The following is a 27,269-nucleotide window of genomic DNA, read 5'->3' as shown; positions in this document are numbered from 1 at the left end:
TCAAGTACTCGAATTTTATTTTATTTTTCTCTCAATTAGTACAAGGACATAAAATAATCCATAAATTTTTAAGACAGATTAATGTTCCCACTTTCTCTCGGTGCGAATGCTTAGCTGCATCCTTATTGCCTCAGTTTTATTTGATGATTTTACACGACTCAGCCAATCTCAAAACAAAGTTAGAATGTACCACCTCAGATCAAGCGCTGCTCTTTAGTAAACAAGCACATAAATCGAAGGGTAACCTGGCATGTATTTGTCCAGTCTGCTCCTTACCTTAGTGTGCCAACTTTCGCCAGGATATGGCTGATATGTCTTGGCCAAGGTGGGAGAATTGCTCCATTCGCCATCTACTGTGGCCTAAAAAGGGAACGCGCTTACCATGTTACTCCACGCGTGCAGAACTATTCTACTCTTTTGCCCCAATCCATCCCCTCCAAGTGACCATCCTTATTACAAAAGATTTAGATGGTGTATACAGGCATCCTATTCAACTACAGAAGGCATGACAGCTACGGTTATTCCAGCACAGTTCCCGGATTTAATATCGAGGGGGAATATTGGCTAAGTTTTCCTCACCATTTCTTCGGCCCAGAGCTGTATGAGTCTGATTGCTGTCCCAGCAAGGATCAGTTAACTGCTAAATCTAATACACTACCCCATGGACATACCCCAAGAATTGTGGAAAGGCTTGACACCCCAAATTGAGCGCTTGGTCTTAAAATTAAAACGGACTTAAAACTAATATTCTTCAGTCAGATTACAGGTACAAGGTACAAGGTACAATCAGAAGACTCGAATTAAAGTTATTTCCCCATCCAAAAGAAACATCTGACATTTACAAAATAAAAGTTGGAAGAAAAACTGGCATTGAGGTTACACAGTTTGCTTGTGTTATTCAGCAAGGTCACTGACCTGTAACTGGCTCAACAACACAACACAAGTAAAACTGAATGCTGGAAGCCAGAGATAGCAGAAAAAGCTAGAAATGCACAGCAGGCCAATTGGCATCAGAGAAGAGACCACAGGGAGGCCAACATATCCTCCATATGCTGACTGACCTGCCATGCAGCTCCATTAATGAGGACAATGAGCTGCAGAACGGATTATGTGAGTGATGGCAACCTGCAGAGAACTAAACAAAAAAAAAATAAAAAATCTGCCTTCCTAATCGGACAGATGTGGGCCCAGCCACAATGCGGACTAATTCACCTTGGCTGTCCAATCCATTTATAGGAATTCCTTTATCCTCTATTTTAGCAAAGGATCAAACTCAGTTACGTCAATAAGGTCAAAGCTATCACTAAAACGGCAGGAAAAAGAACTGGGAACTGGACATGTTAAAACTATTTTGTACCTTTGGGACCCCTAGGTATAAACCCAGCTCAGAGGCATGCGAGACTGCAAGTTTCTTCCATCTGCTGGCTGCAAAGGATCCTGGGCAAAATGAACTAGGGCTGTCTCAATCCAGTTCCTAGTGAATGTAACAGGCCTTCCACACACACAAAATGGCCTTCATTTGGCAATGAAAGGGGATCTGGGTGAGAGGGGGGTCAGAGAATTGGCTGGTATGGGAAATGGGAACAACACTATCAGCCTGGTGAGGTAAGGGTCTTCATTCCTCTAGATTGGGGGCAGATGCTTTACTGTGCATCTGGCTGTGGCCTTCGGAACCTACAAGTGCTTGATGACAACACCGGATGCTTGAAAAGGGAAGAGTTCCATCCTCAGGATTAACATACCTCACACCTTGGTGAGCAGAAATAAAAAGAAAATTAAAACTTCAATTCATTTTGACAAACAGTGATTATGAGGCTTTGCTCTCAATATTCTGAAAGAAATAATGCTTCCCCCCCATTAAACCCCCACCCATCATGGCTTCTTTCTGCACAACATGACCTTATGTTGCATTTATCATCTTGATCTCAGAAACCGTGACCTGAAGCAACAGCTACAGCTACCCATTCACAAGGCACAGTTTTCTGTGAAAAAGACTGAAAGTAGTATCCTTTTCCTCAACCTATACTTTAAGTGGGAGGTAAAGGCAGCATTTTTGGTCCGAACTCATTTCTTCCCCCCAAAGGTTTTACACCAAACTTCCTGCAACACAAAACAATCAGACCTGGACCCTAAACTTGAGCAAAGATAGATTACATACAAACTCATTTTGGCTATTGCGTAAAATGCAAAGTAAAATCTGCTCTTTGGTACTGCTTTCACCATGCATGCTTTATTATAACTCCGATATTAGTTTTGAAATCTGGTTAACTTGGCAAAGTCATGAGCTTTCCTTTATCTTTAAACGAGAAAGAATAACATTGTCACCTAATTCACTGGGAGGGATGTGTGCTTTCTCGCTTGCTCTCTCCTCTATCCCCTTCGAATTATTCTGTACCGTCATGGTCCCCTTCTTCCCAGCGGCCACTGGTTCCCTTCTGTCCTCCCACTATGATGCCCCCGGTAGGTTTAGACACCTCTTTCCTTGGCACAGGACTTCGCACGACAAATCCCACTGATTTCTTCCCTCAGTAGCAGTTCCTGCTGATTACTGTGATGTTCCATAAAGTCCTAGGGGAGCAAAATAGGCAGTTCCTCAAGGATCAGAGAGATAAGCCACTTTTCCTATCTGGGACTTGGAGGCACTCTAGGCAAACATATTAATCATAACTCTGAAGAATGGCTTTGTAGTCTCTCTAGAAAAACTCCACACACATTTTCTTTCACAAAAAAATTACTTTTTAATAAACAAGTAAACAAAAGGATGGCATTGAATTGTAACTTTCTTGTTGTTGCTTAAAGGCATATAAAAGGTTTCACAGTCCTGACAAGCTCGCACAATGTGAGAGAATGGCATGTTGGCCTGAAATAAACTTATTTAAATTAACAGAGAAATAGGCCTCCAGTCAAGCTCCAATAGCATGGCTGACGCACACATGCAACAGGGTCCCTCGCAACTGTAGATTTTAAGTGTGCATTTGCATTTAAATGCAGGCCAATGGTAAATTGACATGTCTCTTGCTACTGGCTGAAGCTAGTCACCTAAACATATTGACTTGCCACATTTGGCAGTAACCAAGGCACACTTTTTGTTTTAGGTCTCAGCAGTTGCCATATAATTCACCAGTTTTGCTTTCTACAGGCACCAGAGAGAGAGGTGTGTTTGCCCACTCTTTTTTCCAGTCCAAGGAAACTTCACTGTGCACAGAAGCAGTTGGAATGTTAAACAACAACCAAAGACGTAGTTAATTGCTCCCTTTTTAGTTTAACTGAGTGCTGCTACATGACAACTCTGTTTAAAAATTAACATTCAAGTAAGCGATTAGCAGAGACTTTCTAAAATAAAAGGTGCTTTTAACTTGACAAATCAGGCACAGGGAATGTGCTGTTTTGTTTATGGTGTCCTGTAGGTCCCCACTGCGCCTTTGTAAGGGGGACCAATGGGACCAATTCAACTCTGCCTCTGAGGGCAGCATTCAGGGCCCACTAAGCACAGGGTCCTAGGTGTCATAGGAGGCAAGGAGTTCGCTTCCTCTCCAACCTCCAACCCCCCATTGTCTGCCGCCCATGGCACATTTATATAGCATTCACCATGTCAATGTTGTACGTAGATAAGCTTATCCACCTAAAGTGGATAATAATTAAGGGCAATAATTCCATTAAATTTAAATAGCAACAATGTCAAGGTAAACACTTGCATTACAGCAAAGAAACTATATATATTTTTTAAGTTTGCCAGTCCTACTTGCACTGAAGCAGAGCTTTATGAAAAACACCAAGTCCAGGCGGCCTTTAACTCATAACCTCCTTCTGAATGATTCCCAGAAAATTATACTGAAATCACAATAATGCCAAAGTAAAATTTCCCCAAAAATGGAAGAGTTTTGGCAGGTTTCCTTCAGTTCCCGCACAATGAAGAGTTTGGTTGTGCTGGAATTGTAACGTGTCCAGTTGCACACAAAACTGTACAAATATATTCAGTTAGTCATTGGTAAGTAATTAGCAAGTGACAGGAAGGTTGAAGCTTCTGAAAACTGCATGACAAATAAGAAGTCACATTCACCGTATGTCCTTCGAGTGCTTATTATCTGCAAATAAAAATAAATAAAAGTTAGGAATGCCATAAATTCAATCCATAATTTTTTGGTCTCTGGTTAAGTGATTGTACTTTGCCAAACTAAACCAGATTCAGAAACTAAGTTTTTGAGCCCTTCACTGTCACTTCGTCAAAATCCTCCCTAACACCAAATGGATGCAGCAGTTCAAGGCGGCGCCTCACCACGTCTTCTCAAGGGCAATTAGGGATGGGCAATACTTGCTGGCCTAGCCAGCGACACCCACATCAGGTGAACGAATAAAGAAAAATTAAAGGCACGAGGTTGGACTGGTATTGCACAGATATTGATACAGAGTGCAGATCCAAATCATACTTCCAAATTTGTAACATTTGCCACTCAAGAAAAACTGTTCATGTATGAATGCAAGTGTGAACAGAGCCCACAATCAGAGCACAATGGAGTCCAGTTATTATAGAAACGGTGAAAATGAAGCTTAGTAAACTCCTAGGTTAGCAACTCTGGACTCTGTGGCAATTTGTTAAAAGTTTGCAATGCACTAGTTGTAGTTTTATAGCAGTCAGTGTGAAGCTGAACAGGTGCAAGAAACAACTATCTCGAGTTTGTTCTTATACCACTTGACTACCTTAAACTCAGGCAGCTTGGCACCGGAGCCATACTTCGCGATATGGAGCCAACAACAATTCACAACAACAAAATGCGCAATATAACTGGCTTATTGAATTCCCAAAATAAAGAAAAACTGGCACTTTGTTTCACTCCAAAATCCAATATGTTCAAATAGAACGAGAATACACTGTGCAATAGTTAAGGATCTTGTGTAGAGATGCAATAGGGATACATACAGCAAAGAAAATTAGTATTCATAAAATACACTTAATTATTTTAACAGGAATGTTAATATAGCACTCAAGAGAAAACAAATTAGGACTTAAGATTATAAAATATAGTAAACGAAGGTGGAATCTGGGATAAAAAGGAGGGCAAAAAACTGTATGAGTGATGTCACCAGTGATGAGTGGGTTTATCTAAGCACTCAGTAAAAGATATTCCATTTTAAGCTGTCGGTCCTCGTACTAAATGATCGGTAAGGATATATTACTTAAAATAAAATCAGAGCAATTTTACTTGAGAATAGAAATGGAATATGCTGGGAATACGCAGCTTCTAAAGAGAGAAACAGTTAATGTTTTGGGTATACACCATAAACATGAACCCAACCTCTCCCTATCCAGATCTATTTCTAGTTTCTCTATTTTGTATTACTGCTCATCTCAGTTGCTGCTGGAGATCTGTTCAATGCTGTTTCAACATCATGTGTCTTTGAACTAAATCACCTTCACTACTACATGGTGATGGCTTGCCAAGGACCCATTCTTGTAATGCAGGATTGGGGGCAACTCCAGCCAGCAGTGTTCCACTTCTTGTTCTAACAGCGTAGGATATTGCTACATGGAGATGTCTGTAACTGGAGACTGTCTTATTCGCCAAGATGAAACAGGAAATGCATTGCAAAACAGTAGGGGAGAAATAAATGAGCAAAGGTTGGTGGCACTACAAGTACTCGGTAATTAATCTGAAGCCACATGTGCAATATGTTTATTCTAAGCTCTTGGGACAAGGCCACTGGGAGTCTGTTCCTGGATGGTAAACAGCCTTTAACCTCTGCTGAACATTAAAATCATTATCCAGGAGTGTGATGGATGTGGACCCTGTCAGTAACGGCTAACAGTTCACCTGAACTTTCCACAAGTTGGACATTCGACATGGTTTGATCTCCTAGGGGCACAGGCCTTTTGATAGAGGGGTAGTAGGTAAAGCATGCCCTGTTCATCGTCCCCAGCTTCAGCTTCATTGGGGATACTTTAGATAACAGCACTTATTCCTCACTCCCCAACTTTAGTGTCATTGCCCTTAAATTTATCCATTAAAGATTTTAAATTACATTCTCAGTCTTAAACTTCACATTCACCTCTTAACACTTATGTTCTTATTTTTGTATTATTTATTTCTCTCTCCTGCTATCACTTTCAAACAGCAATTGTTGACACTATGAAGGGAGTTCGGTTATTCAGCTGTACAGCCCTCCAACATGGACCTGTCATGAGCAAACAGCTGCTCTCATTGCCACTCCTCTCCCGCCCACGCCCCCACCATCATTGAGAATGGAAGTGAGCAGAATTCAAATGATTCACCTTGGAAAAACCCGGATGCACAAACTGATTTACTGGATTTGAGTTAAAACACTATAAAGCTGCCTATTCTCTCACTCAGAGCGCATGGGATAGATATGCATACCCCAAGCGTGGATGGAGCAGCAGAAACAATTTTTGGGATGGACTGCAGACTCTGAATAAGGGTTCTTCGATATAGATTCACATAACATAAAGTTGATGTCTTGCACTGATCATAGTGGAACCATACAATCCAAAAAGCCGCAGGATTCAATCTCAAATCTGCGGAGTCAGTCAAGGCACGACAATTAGCCTCAGCGTCCCCGAGTTTGAGAGCCAGGAATCATGCTCCTGATTGCTATGTAGTGACAGATATGAGCTTGGCTGTCTTACCCCCAGACTGTCAAACAGGCTGCCCACATTAACAGCCCGGACAAAATTAAATGGACGCTTGAGATGTGAGAATGGAAAGGCTTGCATTTATACAGCACTATCCACAATCTCAAGACGTCCCAACTTAGCTGGCACTTACAGCCAATTAAGTAATTTTAAAATTAGTCATTTCTGCAATCAAGGAAATGTGGCTGCCAATTTTCAGAGCGAGGTCTCATAAACAGCGGTGAAATAATGACCTGATAATCAGATGTTGGTTGAGGGATAAATATTGGCCAGGGCACTGGGGAGAACTCATCTGGTTCTCCTTTGACTAGTGCCATAAGAACTTTCACATCCACCTGAGAGAACAGGCTGAATCTAATGCCTCATCCAAAATACAACATCTCCAATAGGTATAGCATTCATTCAGTACTGGGCTGAAACGGCAGCCTGGATTATCTGCTTAAGTTTCTGGGAAGGGCTTGAACCCATCACCTACAGACTTAGCTGTGAGAGTGCTACCACTGAGCCCAGCAACCAACTGCAGTCTGCAAGCACCAGTGAGCAAGTTCAGGGAAGGATGGAATATACCATTAAATACAAGTGATTTATAGGTCTAGACTTCTTGCTTAAAACTTTCTGAAACCAACCACTGACTGACAATTTGCCTAAAGCAACATGCAGGAATTTGCTGGAATTGCCTTTAAAGAAATAATTAATTTGAGTTCATATTCAGTGCAAACTGCAGGACACCAACAAGAACAGACTTCTGTGATTTATATCAGTTTACCACAAAATCATGGGGGCAGTGAAAGAAATAATCTTCTCTAAAGTTGAACACATGGTACTGAACAGAAATATTTCATAGAAAGCAAACTCTAATTAAATTCAGACAGAGACTGAAAATCCCCCCAAAAAAGTTTTAGTGAAATTTTAAGTCACCAGGCGAGTGACAAGACAAAAAGACAATGACCCAAAATTTGCTGGGGAAATAACTGCAAGTTTAATATTCATGATTTTAGTGGGTAAATAACAAGTTAACTTGTGACAAGGAAGAAATACCCCAAGTTGCTAAAGTTGTATCTGACTCACTGACCAAGCTGCCCTATCTTTGGTCTTTGACTGTTTAAATTAACTCTGGTTGATTATATAATTATCCCAGTTCATTATTGGTAGTTAAAATCACAAACTTGTATATGTGAAGAACCAAGTTTATCTAAACTTTAATTTGAGAGAAGATATGGAGAAGAGGATAAAAAATGGCTTTTAAGACAATTAAAACATATAAATGGGGGTAGTGCCCCAACATAAATTCATGAAAGCTATTCTCAAAATGAACACAACTCCTTAGATAGGAACACAGGACTTAGGAGGAGTAGGCCATTCAGCCCTTTGAGCCTGCTCCACCATCCAATAAGATCAAGACTGAACTGGTTGTGGACTCAACTCCACTTTGCCATCTGCTCCCAAAACCTTGACTCCCTCATCTATCAAAAATCTGTTTACCTCTGCTAACCTCTTTCAGACTCCCATTCCCTCTATATTCTATGGACTTTCAAAACCCACTTTTTACTTCAGCAACCTCTACTCTTTCTAACCATGATACCACCATGTACTATGAGCCTGTCCCTTCCATTCATAATCCATTTCACAATCATCAAAACATCAAGGTCCTTGGTTACTTATTCACCCTCCCTCAAGACCACAGGAGCTCAAGTCACAGAAAAATTCCCTTCAGTTCTACGTTCAGGGATATTTTACAGTGGGGCCTGTCAAGGAATTGGGAAAGGGATTTTGTTAATGGGAAGCTGGGAACAAGGGGAGGGGGTGGAGAAAGTAGTACAGAGGATTGCAGTAAGAAAAGAGCAGGATGGGAACACCTATGAAAACTCACAGCGAAGCAGTGGAGAATGTCTTGAAGCATTTGTAGTGGCTGGAAAGTCAGCAAGATTGTGAAGCAGTGTGGTTAATGCTCCTGCAAAGATTGAAAGAGAAAGCAGGAGAACAACGTGTCAGCGCACTGTAATTAAAGCAGACTTTCCCACCCCTTTTATCTAAATGCTAAGCTAAGCACCGATACCATTTCGCTGTGCAAATACTAGTTCAATAGCGCACTTCCACTTTCAGGTTATCAGGTGTCAAGACCACATCTGGTCAGGTACAGGAATGTCCGATGCACAACAAAGCTCCCTCCAGTCTGTCCAAACCTCTCAAGAATCCTATCGTATGTACCTTTCCGTTCCCCACACAATCTCCTGTGGCCTGTCTGAATGCAAAATCCAGGGCAAAGTTGTGCTATGAGTCAATGCGCACGAGGAATTGGAGCGAGGCTACTAAACTCATTTCATTCAAGGTTCCTACAGCCAGGAGAAACTTTCATCCTATGATTCTGGGCTGAATTTGAACTTTGTAATTTGTAACGATAAGAAAAATGCACACTGTTCTGCAATTTTTGCTTAATTAAAGCACTTGTGTGCCGTGTAAGTAAATTTACCACATATGTGCACACAGGATACACACAAGGGCAGGTACAGTGATGCATGTAAACCTCAGGACACACCCTGCCGCCCCAAACACAAGTTATCAAATGCATCACAAATATATTGCAGGCAGACAGATCTTGCCAAATAGCTTTTAAATATATATATTTTTTAAATCTGTTCAATCTGCCAAAAGTCAACAATAACAATTTAAAAGGCAAGTCAGATAATTAACTTGAAAGAAGACAACCTTTCAGCCCATTTGATTTTATCCTTCCTAATATTATCACTTCAGCAGGTTTCTTAAATGAGTCCCATTTCCTGACTCCAGCGCAAGCTGCTCATCAACCCACACCCCGGAAAACCTATTCTACCTGTTGACCATTTACCCTGTGGAGAAATACCTTGTGGCAGTCATTTTAAACTGGTCATTTCTAAACCTTGAAGCTGTGCATGCTTGTCCTATTGTCTGGGCAAATCGCAACGCTTTATTTTGAGTTTAACTTTATCGCATTATGTATGTTACGTTTACACTTAAAGGCCCCTCTGAAATGTCACTTGTCAAGGACGAAGAGTCCTAACACATCCTCAAACCCTCACACGTCACAGATTAACTTCAGCGCTCTGTGCATCTTGCCTAAGGCTTCGATTGCCACTTTATGTCACAATGAGCAGAATTGTACACAATTGCCAAGGTGGAGCAGTGCAATAAGAACACTGCAAATCCAAAATGAAATGAGGTGGCTTTTATTCATTAATGCCGCTTGCTAGCCTTTTAATTTTGCTTTATATACTCAGCATTAGGAGCATTTAGGGATGAGGGCACTTTGAATACTTGACAAGTAGTTGAAGGATTAACATTATAGGAGCTAGAAAGACCACAAACACAACAGAGATTCTTTGAACAGTGCACAACAACCTAATCGGCAAACTCCACAAATCTCACCTCCTCATGCCTTTCACTTCGAATAAAGTTGTGTCATCGTCATCAGTGTCCATTGGAGCCATCTCCACATGATCATCATATGAAGAAAGCAGGCCGTACTTCTTTCTCTGAGTCTTCTTTAACCTAATGGAGAAAGTTTTGTTGTAAAGTTATGAATCAAGTGACTTTGCTGGCTTTCTGCACTGAATTGACATCAGACAGGGTGTTGTGTGAAAGAATTCTTCCCTTTCTGTGGACTGATATCAAAATCTGTTTGGATTCATTTGTAATAGGTTTACTTTATTAACAGAACGTACACACAGCAATTCAGGTTCCTGCTGTAACATCAATTTCATCTTCAAATATAAAGTGGCACCTAGTCACCATTTATTCCAAGGTCTGTCACTCTTACCAATCCCACTAGCTTTTCCTTTGCTTGTATATTCAAATCAAGAATCATCCCAACTTTCTATTTCATTTTTTTCCAGGATCTAAAGCCAGAGAATTTCTTAGCTTCTTTGATTTTCCATATTTGCTGCAATCTGCCCTGGCTCAGTAGATTATACTCTTGCCTCCAAGTCAGGTTGTGGTTGTAAGTCCCACTCCACAGACTTGAGCACAAAATCCAGGCTGACACTTCAGTGTAGTACTGAGCGTGGCTACACTTTCATATCACATGGCATTTTTTCCCAATAAGGCCTGTGGAGTTGTAGTTGTCTTTGATTTCCTAGCCAATATTTATCCCTCAAATCAACAGAATTAAAAACAGGTCAAAAACAAAAACAGAATTACCTGGAAAAACTCAGCAGGTCTGGCAGCATCGGCGGAGAAGAAAAGAGTTGACGTTTCGAGTCCTCATGACCCTTCGACAGAACTTGAGTTCGAGTCCAAGAAAGAGTTGAAATATAAGCTGGTTTAAGGTGTGTGTGTGTGGGGGGCGGAGAGAGAGAGAGAGAGAGAGAGGTGGAGGGGGTGGGGGGTGTGGTTGTAGGGACAAATAAGCAGTGATAGAAGCAGATCATCAAAAGATGTCAACAACAATAGTACAAAAGAACACATAGGTGTTAAAGTTAAAGTTGGTGATATTATCTAAACGAATGTGCTAATTAAGAATGGATGGTAGGGCACTCAAGGTATAGCTCTAGTGGGGGTGTTTTTTTTTTTAAATAATGGAAATAGGTGGGAAAAGGAAAATCTTTATAATTTATTGGAAAAAAAAAGGAAGGGGGAAACAGAAAGGGGGTGGGGATGGGGGAGGGAGCTCATGACCTAAAGTTGTTGAATTCAATATTCAGTCCGGAAGGCTGTAAAGTGCCTAGTCGGAAGATGAGGTGTTGTTCCTCCAGTTTGCGTTGGGCTTCACTGGAACAATGCAGCAAGCCAAGGACAGACATGTGGGCAAGAGAGCAGGGTGGAGTGTTAAAATGGCAAGCGACAGGGAGGTTTGGGTCATTCTTGCGGACAGACCGCAGGTGTTCTGCAAAGCGGTCGCCCACTTTACGTTTGGTCTCTCCAATGTAGAGGAGACCACATTGGGAGCAACGAATGCAGTAGACTAAGTTGGGGGAAATGCAAGTGAAATGCTGCTTCACTTGAAAGGAGTGTTTGGGTCCTTGGACGGTGAGGAGAGAGGAAGTGAAGGGGCAGGTGTTGCATCTTTTGCGTGGGCATGGGGTGGTGCCATAGGAGGGGGTTGAGGAGTAGGGGGTGATGGAGGAGTGGACCAGGGTGTCCCGGAGGGAGCGATCCCTACGGAATGTCGATAGGGGGGGGGGGTGAAGGGAAGATGTGTTTGGTGGTGGCATCATGCTGGAGTTGGCGGAAATGGCGGAGGATGATCCTTTGAATGCAGAGGCTGGTGGGGTGATAAGTGAGGACAAGGGGGACCCTATCATGTTTCTGGGAGGGAGGAGAAGGCGTGAGGGCGGATGCGCGGGAGATGGGCCGGACACGGTTGAGGGCCCTGTCAACGACCGTGGGTGGAAAACCTCAGTTAAGGAAGAAGGAGGACATGTCAGAGGAACTGTTTTTGAAGGTAGCATCATCGGAACAGATGCGACGGAGGCGAAGGAACTGAGAGAACGGGATGGAGTCCTTACAGGAAGCGGGGTGTGAGGAGCTGTAGTCGAGATAGCTGTGTGAGTCGGTGGGTTTGTAATGGATATTGGTGGACAGTCTATCACCAGAGATTGAGACAGAGAGGTCAAGTAAGGGAAGGGAAGTGTCAGAGATGGACCACGTGAAAATGATGGAGGGGTGGAGATTGGAAGCAAAATTAATAAATTTTTCCAAGTCCCGACAACAGGTCACCTGGGTAATTTTCACATTGCTGTTTGTGGGAGCTTGCTGTGCACAAACTGACTACCAAGTATTCAACATTACAGCAGGGATCGGACTTCTAAAGTGCTTCACTGACTGTTAAGCACTCAGACATCCTCATGTTGTGAAAAGTGCTATATCAATGCAAGACTTTCATTTTAAACCTAGGCATGCCATCACCCTATCAACACTTGATGCATCTGGTCTGTTCATTCCTACCCTTTCCAATTGCACTGTTGAACACACTATGGGTCTTTGGCTTCTCACACATTTCTTAATTTAAAAAACCAGAAAGCTGCAGGCAGTTTGAGATTAAAGTAACAGATGGCAGTGAAACGCATGACCGGTAACATTATGCAATCTCCCGCTCTCTGTCTCGCCCTGGTAGAGCAGTAACAGCAGCCTTGGCATTAGATCCTACGTGGCACATTACAATCTTTTGTTAAACACAATGCTAATGGTGCGGATTGTAGGTTAAAACATGAATGTTAAACAGAATATTTAAGTGCTTTAATTGCCTCATTAGGGGCTTCAACGCTTTGGGTTACTTAAGCTAAATGGGCTCCTAATTCATTTTTAAATGTTCACACAACGCAAAATAACAAATTGGATAGAAGTCCATTGTTAGACAAGGTAAATGAAGGCAGCTCTGCACAATTACTGAGAAAAAAATACGCAACAGCAAGTTAATGGGGTAATAGTTCTTTCAAAGAGCCAGCACAGGCATGATGGGCCAAATGACCACCTTCCGTTGTATAGCATGCAATGACTGAAAATAAAGCTGAGGATAAAAAATTGTTTTAAGGTGTTGCAAGTTATTGGCCTACTTTTTATTTTATATAAAGCTGTAGTGCCCAATTCACTGTAATTAATGGATAATGCTGTAAAACAATTAATATCAATTCTTACTTTCTCCACAATGGATACAGCCACTTGGCAAAAATGCCTGTTATTCTTGCTTTTCTAGAAGTAACACTGTAAGCTCTCTCAGCCTGTTACAACACATCTATATAACATATACTGCCTCCTCTGATTAAGCACAGGCAAACCAATGAACCAATAATCTACTATTATAAAAGTTCCAAGGACAGTCACACTTCAGATGTCATGCATACATGAAAACTTCTGCAAATAAACCCAATAGGGAATTCAGGGAAATTTCTTTACCCAGAGTGGTTAGAACGCAGAACTTATTGCCACAAGGAGCGGCTGAGATGAATGGCAGAAATGCATTTAAGAGGAAGCTAGGAAAGCACACAAAGGGGAAAAGGAACAGAAGGATATATTGGGGTGAGATGAAGAGGGGCGAGAGGAGTCTCATGTGGAACTTAAACACTAGCATAGACCAGTTCAGGCTGAATAGCTTGTTTCTGTGGTGTAAAAACAATGTGAAATCTGCTGTGAACTGAATAGACTTGGATTTCTATAGCACCTTTCATGACCACAGGGTGTCCCAAAGTGCTTTACAGTCAATGGAATACTTCTGAGCTGTAGTAACTACTATAACGTAGGAAACGGCACAGCCAATTTGCACACAGCAACCTTCCACAAACAGCAATAGGATAATGTCCTAATAATCTATTTTATGTCTGATGTTGATTGGGGGATAAATATTGGTCAGCACACCAGGAATAACTTCCCTACTCTTCTTCGAAATAGTGCCATGTGGTCTTCCACACCTGAGAGGACAGACTGGGCCTCGGACTAATGCCTCATCCGAAAGATGGCACCTCTGATAGAGTGCTGCACACTCTCAGTACTGCATTGGAGCACAAAAATCAAAGTGCTGGAGAGGACTAAAATAGTGAACTACCTTTAAACTGCTCTGTTGTATGAAATATTTCAGTTCCTTTTTGCTTATATTCTGAGTTCCTTTACTTGTACAACACAATATGAATACAGAATTTAATTAGTGAAAGATCGGAAAACCTTCATTTCCTCTCTGAAGATTAGTAGCTTCCCCACTGAGCACCAGCACAAATGAACACTTACACTCATTTAGGCACCCTTGTACATTATTAGCAGTAAAAAGATAAACCACAAACACTAGAAGCCTAAAATAAAAACAGCATTATATAGTGCTCCATATTTCAAACTGTTTCACATTTAAGAAGAAATTTGAAGTACCATGACTGTTATCTAGGAAATCACATCATTCATATCACGCATGCAGCACACACAAACAGCAATGGGACATACTACTTTAACCCAGATTTGACAGCACTGGTGGAACTGCCGCCGAGATAAATACGGCAATGAAGAAACCACAGCGCTTCTGACAAAGCAGCATTCCCTCAGTGCTGAGAGATCAGGTCAAGGGGCAAGGCTCCAATGCACAATTTTCTGACAAGAGACGAGAATGCTACCTCAAATTGAAAGCAGACACGCTGTATATATGGAGGATTAGCATCAAAACCCATCAAAAAGCATCAACACAAGTCTGTTTTTCTCTTCTAGGGCCCACACTGGAAGCTCTCTCTGTTCAGCTGCAGTGACTAATTATTCCTTAACGGATAATGTATGCTGTACCCTTATGGATTACAACCCTGAATATAATTAGCAGATTAAAGGGGAACTATATTCATCTAAATTACCACAAAATGCTACTCCGACTGCTGATTCTCTTGCTCTTCCTTTGTTCTTGTGCTTTAGAAGTGTTGGTTAGAGGTAGCCTGGGAGCAGACATTTAGTGTGCAATCCTTTTCAAGTGACATCAAGGACGGAGACTGTTCCCCCACAGCTCCACATTCCCTTTCAGAATGTCATTGAAAATGAAATAAGCAGGACCGACTTCAGCAATTTATTCCCCAGGAATGCTACTTAGAAAGAATGTGCGTGTGTTTAAGTTTTACCTTAAAAAGTGCTTTATTAATTTAGAAGAGCCAAGTTAAGTTTACCAATCACAATGCAATGCAAATCAGATTTAGGTAGGTTTCCAAAGCAGGGAACAATAGCAACACCCCACCGCCCACAAAATGGATGGGAATCTGAAAGTTGCACTTAAAATTAGGAATTGTTGATAGGAGGTGCAGGAACAGAAGGACCTCGTTGTATACATACATAGATCATTGAAGATGGCAGGACATGTTGAGAGAGCAGTTAATAAAACATATAATATCTTAAGCTTTATTAATTAGAGCGTTAAGTATAAGACTAAGGAGGTCATGTTGAATTTGTATAAGACACTAGTTAAGCCGCATCTGGAATTCTGGGCACCATACTCAAGGATGTGAAAGCATTGGAGAGGGTACAGAGGAGATTCACAAGAATGATTCCCAGGATGAAGAACTGTAGCTATGAGGATAAATTGGAGATTGGGACTGTTTGCCTTGGAGAAAAGGCAGCTAAAAGGAGACAAAAACAAAAAATACCTGGAAAAAGTCAACAGGTCTGACAGCATCTGCGGAGAGGAATACAGTTAATGTTTTGAGTCCGTATGACTCTTCAACAGAACTAAGGAAAAATAGGCTAGGACTAAAAGGAGGCTTGATAGAGATATTCAAGATCCTGAGGGGTATGGATAGGGTAAATTGTGAGAAACTGTTCCCACTTAAGAGAACAACAAAAACTAAAGGGCACAGGTTCAAAATAATTGGCAAAAGGAGTAAATGTGATGTCAGGAAAAATTTTTTTCACCCAGAGGGTGGTTGGAGTCTGGAACAAACTTCCTAAAGAGGCAGGTTTGATCGAGGTATTCAAAAGGGAATTGGATTGCTACCTGAAAAGAGGGAATGTGCAAGGTTACGGGGATAAGACAAGGGAGTGGGATTAGATGGAATGCTTTTTCAGAAAGCCAGTGCAGACTTGGTGGACCAAATGGCCCCTTTCTGCACCGTAAAGATTCTGTGATACTGTGAAGATTCTGTAAAATCTGAAATCTCCAGAACCTGATGGCTCAGATCCTAGGGCTCTAAAAGTGATAGCTGCAGAGATAGATGATTTTCCAAAACTGCCTAGATTCTAGAACAGTCCCAACAAATTGGAAGTTAGCAAATGTAACACTGCAATTCAAGCAGGAGGGAGAGAAAACCAGAATCTACAGGCTAGTTAACCTGACATCTGTCATCGGGAAAATGCTGGAATCTATTATTAAAGAGGTCTTAACAATACACTTAGAAAATTAAAGCACGATCAGACAAAGCCAGCATGGTTTTACTAAAGGAAAATTGTGTTTGACAACTTTATTAGAGTTTTTTTGAGGATGTAATCAGTAGGGTGTTTTTATATTTCTGGCTAGTTTACTCATGTTCTTATTTTTCCCCTTTTTTTTTTAAAATCAACTTTTGGTTGGTCTTTGCTGGTTTCAAAAATGCTCCCAATCCAAGGAGAACCAGAAGATGTAGTATACTTGGATTTCAAAAAGGCACTTAGTAAAGGTGCTGCACAAAAGGTTAAGACACAAGATAAGGGCTCACAGATATAGAACATAAAATGCTGGAAAAACTCAGCAGGTCTGGCAGCATCTGTGGAGAAAGAAACAGAGTTAACATTTAGAGTCCGTATGACTTCTTCAGAGCTCGAAACGCTAATCCTGTTTTTCTCTCTCCACAGATGCTGCCAGATTTGAGTTTTTCCAGCATTTCATGTTTTTATTTCAGATTTCCAGCATCAGCAGTATTCTGCTTTCATTGTAAAGGGCTCACAGAGTTGGGGGCAGCATTTAATCATAAATACAGAATTGGTTAACAGGCAGGGAGGGATTAACATGGAATTTTCAAGGTGGCAGACTATGACTAGTATAGTTCCTTAAGGATCAGTGCTGGGGCTTCAGCTATTTATAATTTATATTAATGGCTTAGAAAAGAGAGAACGAACAATGTGCTTAAATTTGCTGACTGCATGAACCTATTTGTAAACGTATGCATTAGAAGCAGCAGTAGGCCATTCAGCCTCTTGAGCCTGCTCTTCCATTTGATAAGATCGTGGCTTCAACTCTACTTTCCCATCTACCCCCCACCCCCATACCCTTTGACCCCCTTGTCAATCAAGGTTCTAACTCAGCCTTTAAAAATATTCAATGACTCTGCCTCCACTGCTCTTTGGAGAAGAGAACTCCAGACTAACGACTCTCAGAAAAAATTCTCATCATCTCTATCTTAAATGGGGGGGCACCTTATTTTTTAGTACAAAGCTAGGTGAGAATGTAAGCTGTGAGGAGGACAAAGAGGCTAAGAGATAAAAACAAGGCAAGTGAGTGGGCAACAAAGTGGCCGTTGGGAGTATAACATGGGGAACTGCGAGATCATTCACTTGATGGTAAGAATGGAAAAGCAGAATTATTTTTTTTAAATGTGTTATGGGGAACTTGTCTGCACTCACACAAGAAACAAAGTTAGCATGCACATGCAAGCAATTAGCAAGGCAAATGGCATGTTGACCTTTAGTGCGAGGGTTATGGCTCTACAAGAGTAAAGAAGCTTGCTACAATTGTACAAGGCTTTGGTGAGACCACAGTTGTGGTCTCCATACCCAAGGAAGGATATTCTTGCCTTGGAGACAGTGCAGGGATGGTTCACTCGATTGGTTCCTGGAATGACAGTGCTGTGCTATAAGGGGAGGTTGAGTAAATTGGGTTTGTTCTTCTAAACTCCAAACAGTATAAGAGATGATCGCACTGAAACATAGAAGATCTAAAAGGGCTGTTTCCCCTGGCTAGAGAATCTAAAACACAGGGGCACAATCTCAGAATAAGGGCCAATCAATTTAGGACTGAGATAAGAAGTCTCTCACTCAAGGACTGTGAATCTTTGGAATTCTGTACCCCACTGAGTTCAAGATGCTCCCTCACTGAATATATTTAAGGCTGAAATAGACAGATTTTTGGTCACTGAGGGAATCAAGGGATATGGGTAGCAAGCAGGAAGAATTTAGATTTTTTTCTTCTTTCACAGGATGTGGCCATTGCTGGCTAAGCCAGCATTTGTTTCCTATACCTAATTGCACTTGAGGTAGTGGTGACATGCTGCCTTCTTGGACTACTGCAGCTCATGTGTTGTAGGAACAGCCACATTGCTATTAGGAAAGGAGTTTCAGGGTTTTGACCCAATGACAGTGAAGGAACAGCGATATAGTTCCAAGTCAGGATGGTGTGTGGCTTCGAGGGAAGTTTGCAGATGGTAGTTTCCCCATGCATCTGCTGCCCTCATCCTTCCAGATGGTAGAGGTCACAGGTTTGGAAGATGCTTTTGAAGGAGCCTCGCGATGCTGCAGTGCATCTTATAGATGGTACACACTGCTGCCACTATGCCAGTAGTGGAGGAAGTGAATGTTGAAGGTGGTGGATGGGGTACCAATCAAGCTTGGGTTGCTCAAATGTGTTGCTTTGCCCTGGATGGTCTCAAGCTTCATGAGCGTGATTGGAGCTGCACACATCTAGGTAAGTGGAGAGTATTCCACCACACTCCTGATTTGAGCTTTGTAGATGGTGGACAGGCTTTGGGAGCCAGGAGGTGAGTTACTTGCTGCAGAATTCCCAGCTGCTGACCTGCTCTTGTAGCCACAGTATTTACATGACTAGTCCAGTTCAGTTTCTGGTCAATGATAACTCCCAGGATGTTGATGGTGAAGAATTCAGCAATGGTAAGGGGAGATAGTTGGATTCTCTCTTGTTGGAGATGGTCATCGCCTGACACTTGTGTGGTGCAAACATTACTTGCCACTTATCAGACCAAGCCTGAAATGTTGTCCAGGTCTTGCCGCATATGGATAACAGACTGCTTCAGTACAAGGCATCATGAATGGTACCAAACAGGATGCAATCATCAGCAAATATCCCCACTTCTGACCTAATGATGGAGAAATGATCATTGGTGAAGCAGCTGAAGATGGCTGGGCTAGGACACTATCCTGAGGAACTCCTGCAGTGGTGTCCTGGAACTGAGATGATTGACCTCCAACAATCACAACCACCTTCCTTTGTGCTCGGCATGACTCCAGAGATTTCCACCCTCGCCCCCCCCACCGATTCCCATTGACTCCAGTTTTACTCCTTCATGCTACACTCGGTCAAATGCTGCCTTGATGTCAAGGGCAATCACTCTCACCTCACTTTCAGCTGTTTTGTCCATTTTGGACCAAGGCTGTAAAGAGGTCAGGAGCTGAGTGGCCCTGGCAGAACCCAAACTGACAGTGAGCAGGTTATTGCTGAATGAGTGCCACTGTATAGCACTGCTGATGACACCTTCCATCCCTTTGCTGATGATCGAAAGTAAACTGATGGGGTGGTAACTGGCCAGGTTGCATTTGTCCTTTTTGAGATGAGGCAGAGGTTCAGCCATGGTTGTATTGAAAGGCGGAGAGGCTCCAGGGGCCGCACCATCAGCTTCTGTTTATGTTCTTATGAAAGTTTTGGCTCCAGTCTTTTGACTGTGCTCCCTCATCCTATACTCTCCAACTCACAGACACAGTTTATCTATCTACCCTAGCTGTTCCCCTTAATATCTCAGAAACTTTGATCAAATTGCCCCTTAACTTTCTAAATCCCAGGAATACAAACCTATGGCAGTGGAGCTAGTAGATGCATTGGCTGTAATATTCCAAAATTCCCTGGATTCTGGAAAGGTTCCAGTGGATTGGAAAAATGCTAATATAATGACCTTATTAAAAAAAAGGGGGCTGTGGTTGGTTAGTTAGTTTAACGTCTGTTGTTGGGAAATTGTTGGAATCCATTATTAAGGAAGTAGTAACTGGGGTATTTGGAAAGTCAAAGTGCAATCCATCAGAGTCAGCATGGTTTTATGAAGAGTAAATCATGTTTGACTAATTTGCTAGAGTTCTTTGAAGATGTGACTAGCAAAGTGGATAATGGGGATCCTGTAGATGTAGTATATCTGGACTTCCAGAAGGTCTTTGATAAGGTGTCGCACAAAAGATTAATACACAAGATGAGATCACAGGGAGTTAGGGGTAATATATTAGCTTGGATAGAGGATTGGCTAACCAACAGAAAGCAGAGAGTTGGGATAAATGGGTCTTTTTCTGGATGGCAAGCTGTAAATAGTGGGGTGCCACAGAGTTCGGTCCTTGGGCCCCAACTATTTACAATCTATATTAATGACTTGGATTCAGGGATAGAAGGTAATATAGCTAAATTTGCAGATGACACCAAAATAGGTGGGAAAGTAAGTTGCAATGAAGAAATAAGAAATTTACAAATGGATAAGGACAGGTTAGGTGAATGGGCCAAAATTTGGCAGATGAGTTCAACGTGGATAAGTGTGAGGTTATCCATTTTGGTGGGAAGAATAAAAAGGCGACTTATTATTTAAATGGAGAGAAACTTCAGAATTCTTCAGTGCAGAGGGATCTGGGTGTCCTCGTGCATGAATCGCTGAAAGCTAGTATGCAGGTACAACAGATAATAAGGAAGGCAAATGGAATTTTGGCATTTATTGCTAAAGGAATAGAGTATAAAAATAGGGAAGTGTTGTTGCAACTGTACAAGGCATTGGTGAGACTGCACCTGGAGTACTGTGCACAGTTTTGGTCCCCTCACTTGTGGAAGGATGTAGTTGGACTGGAGGCGGTTCAGAGGAGGTTCACTAGATTGATTCCAGAGATGCCGGGCTTGTCTTATGAGGAGAGATTGAGCAGTTTAGGCCTATACTTGCTGGAGTTTAGAAGGATGAGAGGAGATCTAATTGAGGTATATAAGATGCTAAAGGGGATAGACAAAGTAGACATGGAGCAGATGCTTCCCCTTCTGGGGCATTCTAGAACGAGAGGCCACAGTTTTAGGCTAAGGGGTGGTAGATTTAAATCAGAGATGAGGAGGAACTACTTTTCTCAAAGGGTCATGAATCTGTGGAATTCACTACCTCAGAGTGCAGTGGATGCCAGGACGCTGAATAAACTTGAGGAGATAGACAGATTTTTAATTAGTAATGGGTTGAAAGGTTATGGGGAGAGGTCAGGAAATTGGAGTGGAGGCTGAAATGAGATCAGCCATGATCGTAATGAATGCAGGGCAGGCTCGAGGGGCTGAATTGCCTACTCCTGCTCCTAGTCTTTTTGTTCTCTCTCCTCATAACCCTTGGAATTCAGGTTATCATTCAAATAAATCCATCCTGCACTCCCTCAAAGGCCAATATATCCTTCAAAAGGTGTGGTATTCAGAGCTGCTCATAATTCCCCAGGTGTAATCTACTCAGGGCTTTATAAACCTGAAGCATGACTCTTACGCCTTTGTGTTCTAGTCCTCTAGATATAAGGTGGAACATACCATGTACCCCATACATCTGCCCACTCTGGTGGATCAAGCTGATGTTAAAGCTAAAAGCAAAGAACTGCAGGTGCTGGAAATCCAAAACAAAAACAAAAATACCTGGAAAAACTCAGCAGGTCTGGCAGCATCGGTGGAAAAGAGCACAGTTGACATTTCGAGTCCTCATGACCCTTCAACAGAACTAAGTAAAAATAGGAAAGGGGTGAAATATAAGCTGGTTTAAGGCGGGGGGGTGGAACAAGAAGAGCTAGGTCGAAAATCCTGACGGAGAGAAGAGCAAAACCTCTTCAAGGTAGGCATTCCTTGAAGAGAAGTGGCAGTCAATTAAACACAGAGATAAAAGCAAAGAACTGTGGATGCTGGAACTCCAAAACAAAAACAAAAACAAAAATACCTGGAAAAACTCAGCAGGTCTGTTAAAGCTACTGTTCAGTATTCAAAGGAGAACAAGGGATTCTCATGGTATTTGAGCCAACATTCCTCCCTCCACCAGCTCTGCCACAAACTGATTAACTGGCCGATCAGCTTGTTGCTATTTGCACCAGCTTGCTGCGCATTACTGATTCCGAACTAATCCATTGTTTTGAAAAGCCCTTTTTAGCATTTGAGGCAAATGACACGACATTGTATGAATTATCCTTAGAACACGCAAAACTGAGCCGGATCATCTTATTTGCACAGGGTAAAGGCAGTCATCCAGAGTGACATTCTCAATAATTCTTCTCATGCCAAAAAGCACGTATTTAATATAAATGCAAAAATCACACAATCGCTGCAATTTATAGATTCAAGGATGATGCAGCACAGAAGGAAGCTATTCAGCCTTTCATGCCTGTACCACATCATTGAACGAGCCAATCCATTCCCCTTCTCTTTCTCACAACCCTCAAAGTTTCCCCTTTCAAGCATTTATCCAATTCCCATTTGGAAGTTCTGAATCTGCTTTTTCCAGACAGCGAGTTGCAGATCATAATAGTTTGCTGCATAGATTTTTTAAATATATATCCACTTCTCACCTCTGATTCTTTACCAATTACCTTAAATCTGTGTCCTCTGGTTTCCAATCCTTCTGTCACCAGAAACAGTTTCTCCTTATTTACTCTATCAAAACTGTTCATGATTTTGAACAACTTTTATCAAATCTCCCCTTCACCTCCCTAAAAAGAACAACTTCAGCTTCTTAAGTGTTTCCACATAACTGAAGTCCTATATTCCTGATAGCAATCTGGTAAATCTCCTCTGCACCCTCTTTAAATCCTTAAACCCAAGGTGTAGTGTCTAGAATTGGCCACAATGCTTCAGCTTTAGTCTAATTAATGTTTTATAAAGGTTTGCCATAACTTCCCTAATTTTGTACTCCAAGCCTCTATTTATAAAGCTAAGAATTCCATGTCTAATTTAAACTGCCATCTTGTCTTGCCACCTACAAAGATTTGTGTACTTACAACCTAGTCTCTCCATTCCTGCACCCTTTGTAAAATTTTGCCATTTAATTTAATTGCCTCTACTAAATCTTCCTACCAAAATGAATCACCTCACACTTCTCTGCATTAAAATACATCTGCTACCTTGACAATCATCCTCTCTGTTCACTACATTTCCAAATTTAAGACCATCTGTAAACTTTGAAATGATAGCTAAAATGCCCAGGTCATTAATATCCATCAAAACAGCAGTGGTCCCAATATCGAACAACACTGTACACTTTCCTCCAGTCTGAAAAACAACTGTTCACCACTACTCTCTGCTTTCTGCCCCTTAGCCAATTTCACTCCCACGCAGTCACCATCTCTTTAATCCCCTGGGCCTTGATTTTGAAGAAAAAAATTGTGTGCTTTATCAAACATCTTTCGAAAGTCCACGTGCACAACACCAGCCGCAGTACTCCATTAACCCTCTTTATTATTTCAAAGGACTCAATTGAGATAGTCAAACACTGATTTGTCTTTAACCCATATTATTCTAAGTACCAATTCATCTTGTCTTGCATTATTGTCTCTAAAAGATAATCGGCATTCAGCTGACTGGCCTCTAGCTGCTCAGTTTATCCCTCCCCTTTTTTAAATGGAGGTATGTGTGACATTTTGAATCCTCCAGTATTCCTCCTAATCACTAAAAATGCTTATCTGGTCACATTTTACCTCACAGTTAAATAAACATAAGGCCGAGCAGCTCCATTACCTTTGAAAATAAATAAACATTACACCACATATTACAAAAGGTAAGAATGGACAAAGTTGATCCACTTCACAAACCAAACAGAACAAGTTTAGCTTTTGAATCCAAATTGATTGTGTTTGATTCGTAGTGAAAGAAAATTAACATTCAGAAAAGGAACTGATATACTCATGACATATTTTAAGTTGAAATATTTAACCAATGTGTGGAATGTAAACATATTAAAGTTGTCAGTTCACACATGGCTATGAGCATCACCAGTTATCCCACAAGATGATCGGTCACCAGTTTTGAGTAGAGAGCAACACTGCCAGCAGAATGGGTGAAAATATGTAAGTGAGGTCACCTGTACTGAGATGGCAGATCAGGTTCCAATTACATCAAATAAAATGTGCACTGGTGTTAACTACCAGCTACAGGAATACAGGAGTGAGGTGGCACAAGAGTTACAAGGATGAAGTGAATTCAGAGATAAAAACAAAAAAACTGCGGATGCTGGAAATCCAAAACAAAAACAGAAATACCTGGAAAAACTCAGCAGGTCTGGCAGTACTCTTCTCCGCCGATGCTGCCAGACCTGCTGAGCTTTTCCAGGTATTTCTGTTTTTGTTCAAGTGAATTCTTGCTGAAAGAGAAGCAGGCACTTGTATGCACACCAGGAGGGAGAAAGAAAGATTTATATAACACGTTTTACATTCGTCTCAAAAGATTTCACAGGCAATGGGTAACTTTGAGATGTAGTCCTTATGACTAAGCAAGCAAACACTGAAGAAAATATGCACACAGCAAGGTTCCACAACCAGGCTTGGGAATCTGCTTTTACTGATATTGATGAAAAGATCAAGACCAAAGCATAACTTGATTATCAACTCTCCATAAACATTTGCTCCTCTCTACCTTCCTTTCAATATCCTTACCTTCTTCATGCCTGGCTTACCTCCTCTTCTCCAGATCTGCCACAGGGAACAGACCCCCCAAATCACCCTATTTTTTTAGTGTGACACCCTATGAACAATCAAACACACATTCATGTCTTTCACACAGACTACAGCTAAATTTACTGGCACACTATGCAAAGAGGATAGCAGGGCTGTCAAAATCAGATGTTTTTGAGGAAGAAAATTTATGTCTAAAAAAAAAGAGATAGATCACAAACCCATTTAAACACAGTTTTGCCTGTATTTAGGCGAGATACCAACAAGGCTCAAGTTAAATTGCATGTCTCATACTAAATTAATGACACTTGGCAAATCTGCAATCCAATGCTGACAGTCCAAATCATCTCCTCCCAAATCAATTTAAGCATTGGCCAACTTCTCTATTTTTGTGTATTTAAAATAAATATTGTAAGAGTCATCTGATCTGTAACCATCCAGATCAATTCCATCACTGAGGTCACAGCCTCACACTCTTACCCTTTGGTCACCTGCCTCTCGGGTCCATCCATCCTTTGCGTCTCTTCCTCCCTCCCTCTCCCCTTCCCATCAGACACCAATCACCCAATTTGCCTTTTGCCCCACAGATCCCTCTTTCCCTGCTATCACCCAGGCCACCAACTCTCTCCACCTATATCATCCAGATCCTGAACTCTTGCTTTCCCCATCCCCTCACTCTCTTTCCCATATCTCTGCTCCCTCCCAACTCTATACCCGTCTCTCTAATCTCCTCTATTCTCTCTTCCCTGCCATGGTCTCCTGCAGCGCCCCCTTTGCCAACTCCGTCCCCAAACACCCCCACTCCCACTCGCCGCAGTGCTCCCTTCCCCCATGTCCACTACTCCCACCCACCACTCCCAACACCAACCCACCTCACGTGCCCCCCTCCACAACCCACACCCCCATGCCCCCCACCCTGCTACCCCCCACACCACCAACCCCACTATCCCCCTTTCCTCCACCCCCACTACTCCCGCACCCGCTATCCACCCCCCCTCCTGCTACCCCTGCAGCCCCACAGCTCTCCCCCCGCCTCTGCTAACCAACCATCCCGCTGCCACGGCTCCCCCCCAACTCTGCTAACAACCCCACACTCTCACGGCTGCCCCCTACTCTGCTAACAGCACCCCCCACTCCCACCCCACTCTGCTAACGCCCCCCGCCCGACCCCTACGCCTCCCCACCCCTCTCTCCCCCCCCACAATAGCTCCCAACCCCCTCACCACTCTCCCACCCCACCACGGCTCCCCACCGCTCTCTACCCCACCCCCACCCCCACAGCTCCCCACCACCCCAACGCAAGGCTCCCCCGGCCACCCCCGCTCCACTAACACACACCCCCCCACGGCTCCCCCCCATCCCCATGGCTTCCCTCCTCCGCTAACCGCCACCCCCATGGCTCGCACCCCCCCCCCCTCCAGCTAACCCCCCCACCCCCATGGCTCGCACCCCCCCCCCCTCCAGCTAACCCCCCCACCCCCATGGCTCGCACCCCCCCCCCCTCCAGCTAACCCCCCCACCCCCATGGCTCGCACCCCCCCCCCCTCCAGCTAACCCCCCCACCCCCATGGCTCGCACCCCCCCCCTCCAGCTAACCCCCCCACCCCCATGGCTTGCCCCCCCTTCCAGCTAACCCCCCCCACCCCCATGGCTCGCCCCCCCCCCTCCCTCCCTCCCCCTCCAGCTAACCCCCCCACCCCCATGGCTCGCCCCCCCCTCCCCCTCCCCCTCCAGCTAACCCCCCCACCCCCATGGCTCGCCCCCCCCTCCCCCTCCCCCTCCAGCTAACCCCCCCACCCCCATGGCTCGCCCCCCCCTCCCCCTCCCCCTCCAGCTAACCCCCCCACCCCCATGGCTCGCCGCCCCCCTCCCCCTCCAGCTAACCCCCCCACCCCCATGGCTCGCCCCCCCCTCCAGCTAACCCCCCCCCCACCCCCATGGCTCGCCCCCCCCCACCCCCATGGCTCGCCCCCCCCCCTCCAGCTAACCACCCCCCCACCCCCATGGCTCGCCCCCCGCCCCCCCCTCCAGCTAACCCCCCCCACCCCCATGGCTCCCCCCCCCCCCCCCCACCCCCATGGCCCCCCCCCCCCCCCCCCCCCACCCCCACCCCCATGGCTCCCCCCACCCCCACCCCCATGGCTCCCCCCACCCCCCCACCCCCCCCCACCCCCACCCCCATGGCTCCCCCCCCCCCCCGGTAACCCCGCATGGCCAGCTTACCCCCTCCCCCCCGCCCCGGCTCCCCCGGGCCCCCCCAATACCTGATGCTCCTGATGATGAAGTAAAGGAGACCGAGGCCGGTGATGCCGAGCAGCACCCACAGCGCCCGGCGGATCACCGACTTGTCGGGGTAGCCGCCCTGGCGGGGAGGCGGGGAGCTGGAGCCGGAGCTGGAGCCGGAGCTGCTGTTGGTGCCGGTCCCGGTGCCGGTGACCGTCTCCGGCTTCGTTGTGAGATAAGCGGCCGCCGGCAGCACGAGCGACAGGCCCAGAGCGGCGGCCAGGAGGAGGGACACGGAGCCGGGGAGGGGGAGCGGGAGCGGGCCCGGGCCGCCGCCGCCGCCGCCGCCGCCGCCCAGCCTCAT

General features: G+C 43.8%; 1 protein-coding gene across 1 annotated transcript; it reads right to left on the bottom strand.

Moving 5' to 3' along the window:
• On the bottom strand, window positions 1-27,269 carry LOC121287623 (protein FAM174C-like). The gene is made up of 3 exons (XM_041205550.1): window positions 26,947-27,269; window positions 10,049-10,171; window positions 1-4,085 (listed from the first exon to the last, which is right to left on the bottom strand). The coding sequence occupies exons 1-3, from the start codon at window positions 27,267-27,269 to the stop codon at window positions 4,082-4,084; spliced, it is 450 nt and encodes a 149-aa protein (XP_041061484.1). The 3' UTR covers window positions 1-4,081.

This window comes from Carcharodon carcharias, chromosome 14 (genome assembly GCF_017639515.1).
Source record: "Carcharodon carcharias isolate sCarCar2 chromosome 14, sCarCar2.pri, whole genome shotgun sequence".
Taxonomy (NCBI): Eukaryota; Metazoa; Chordata; class Chondrichthyes; order Lamniformes; family Lamnidae; genus Carcharodon; species Carcharodon carcharias.
The sequence above is the reverse complement of the archived record's forward strand: the minus strand, read 5'-3'. Positions and strand labels throughout refer to the sequence as shown.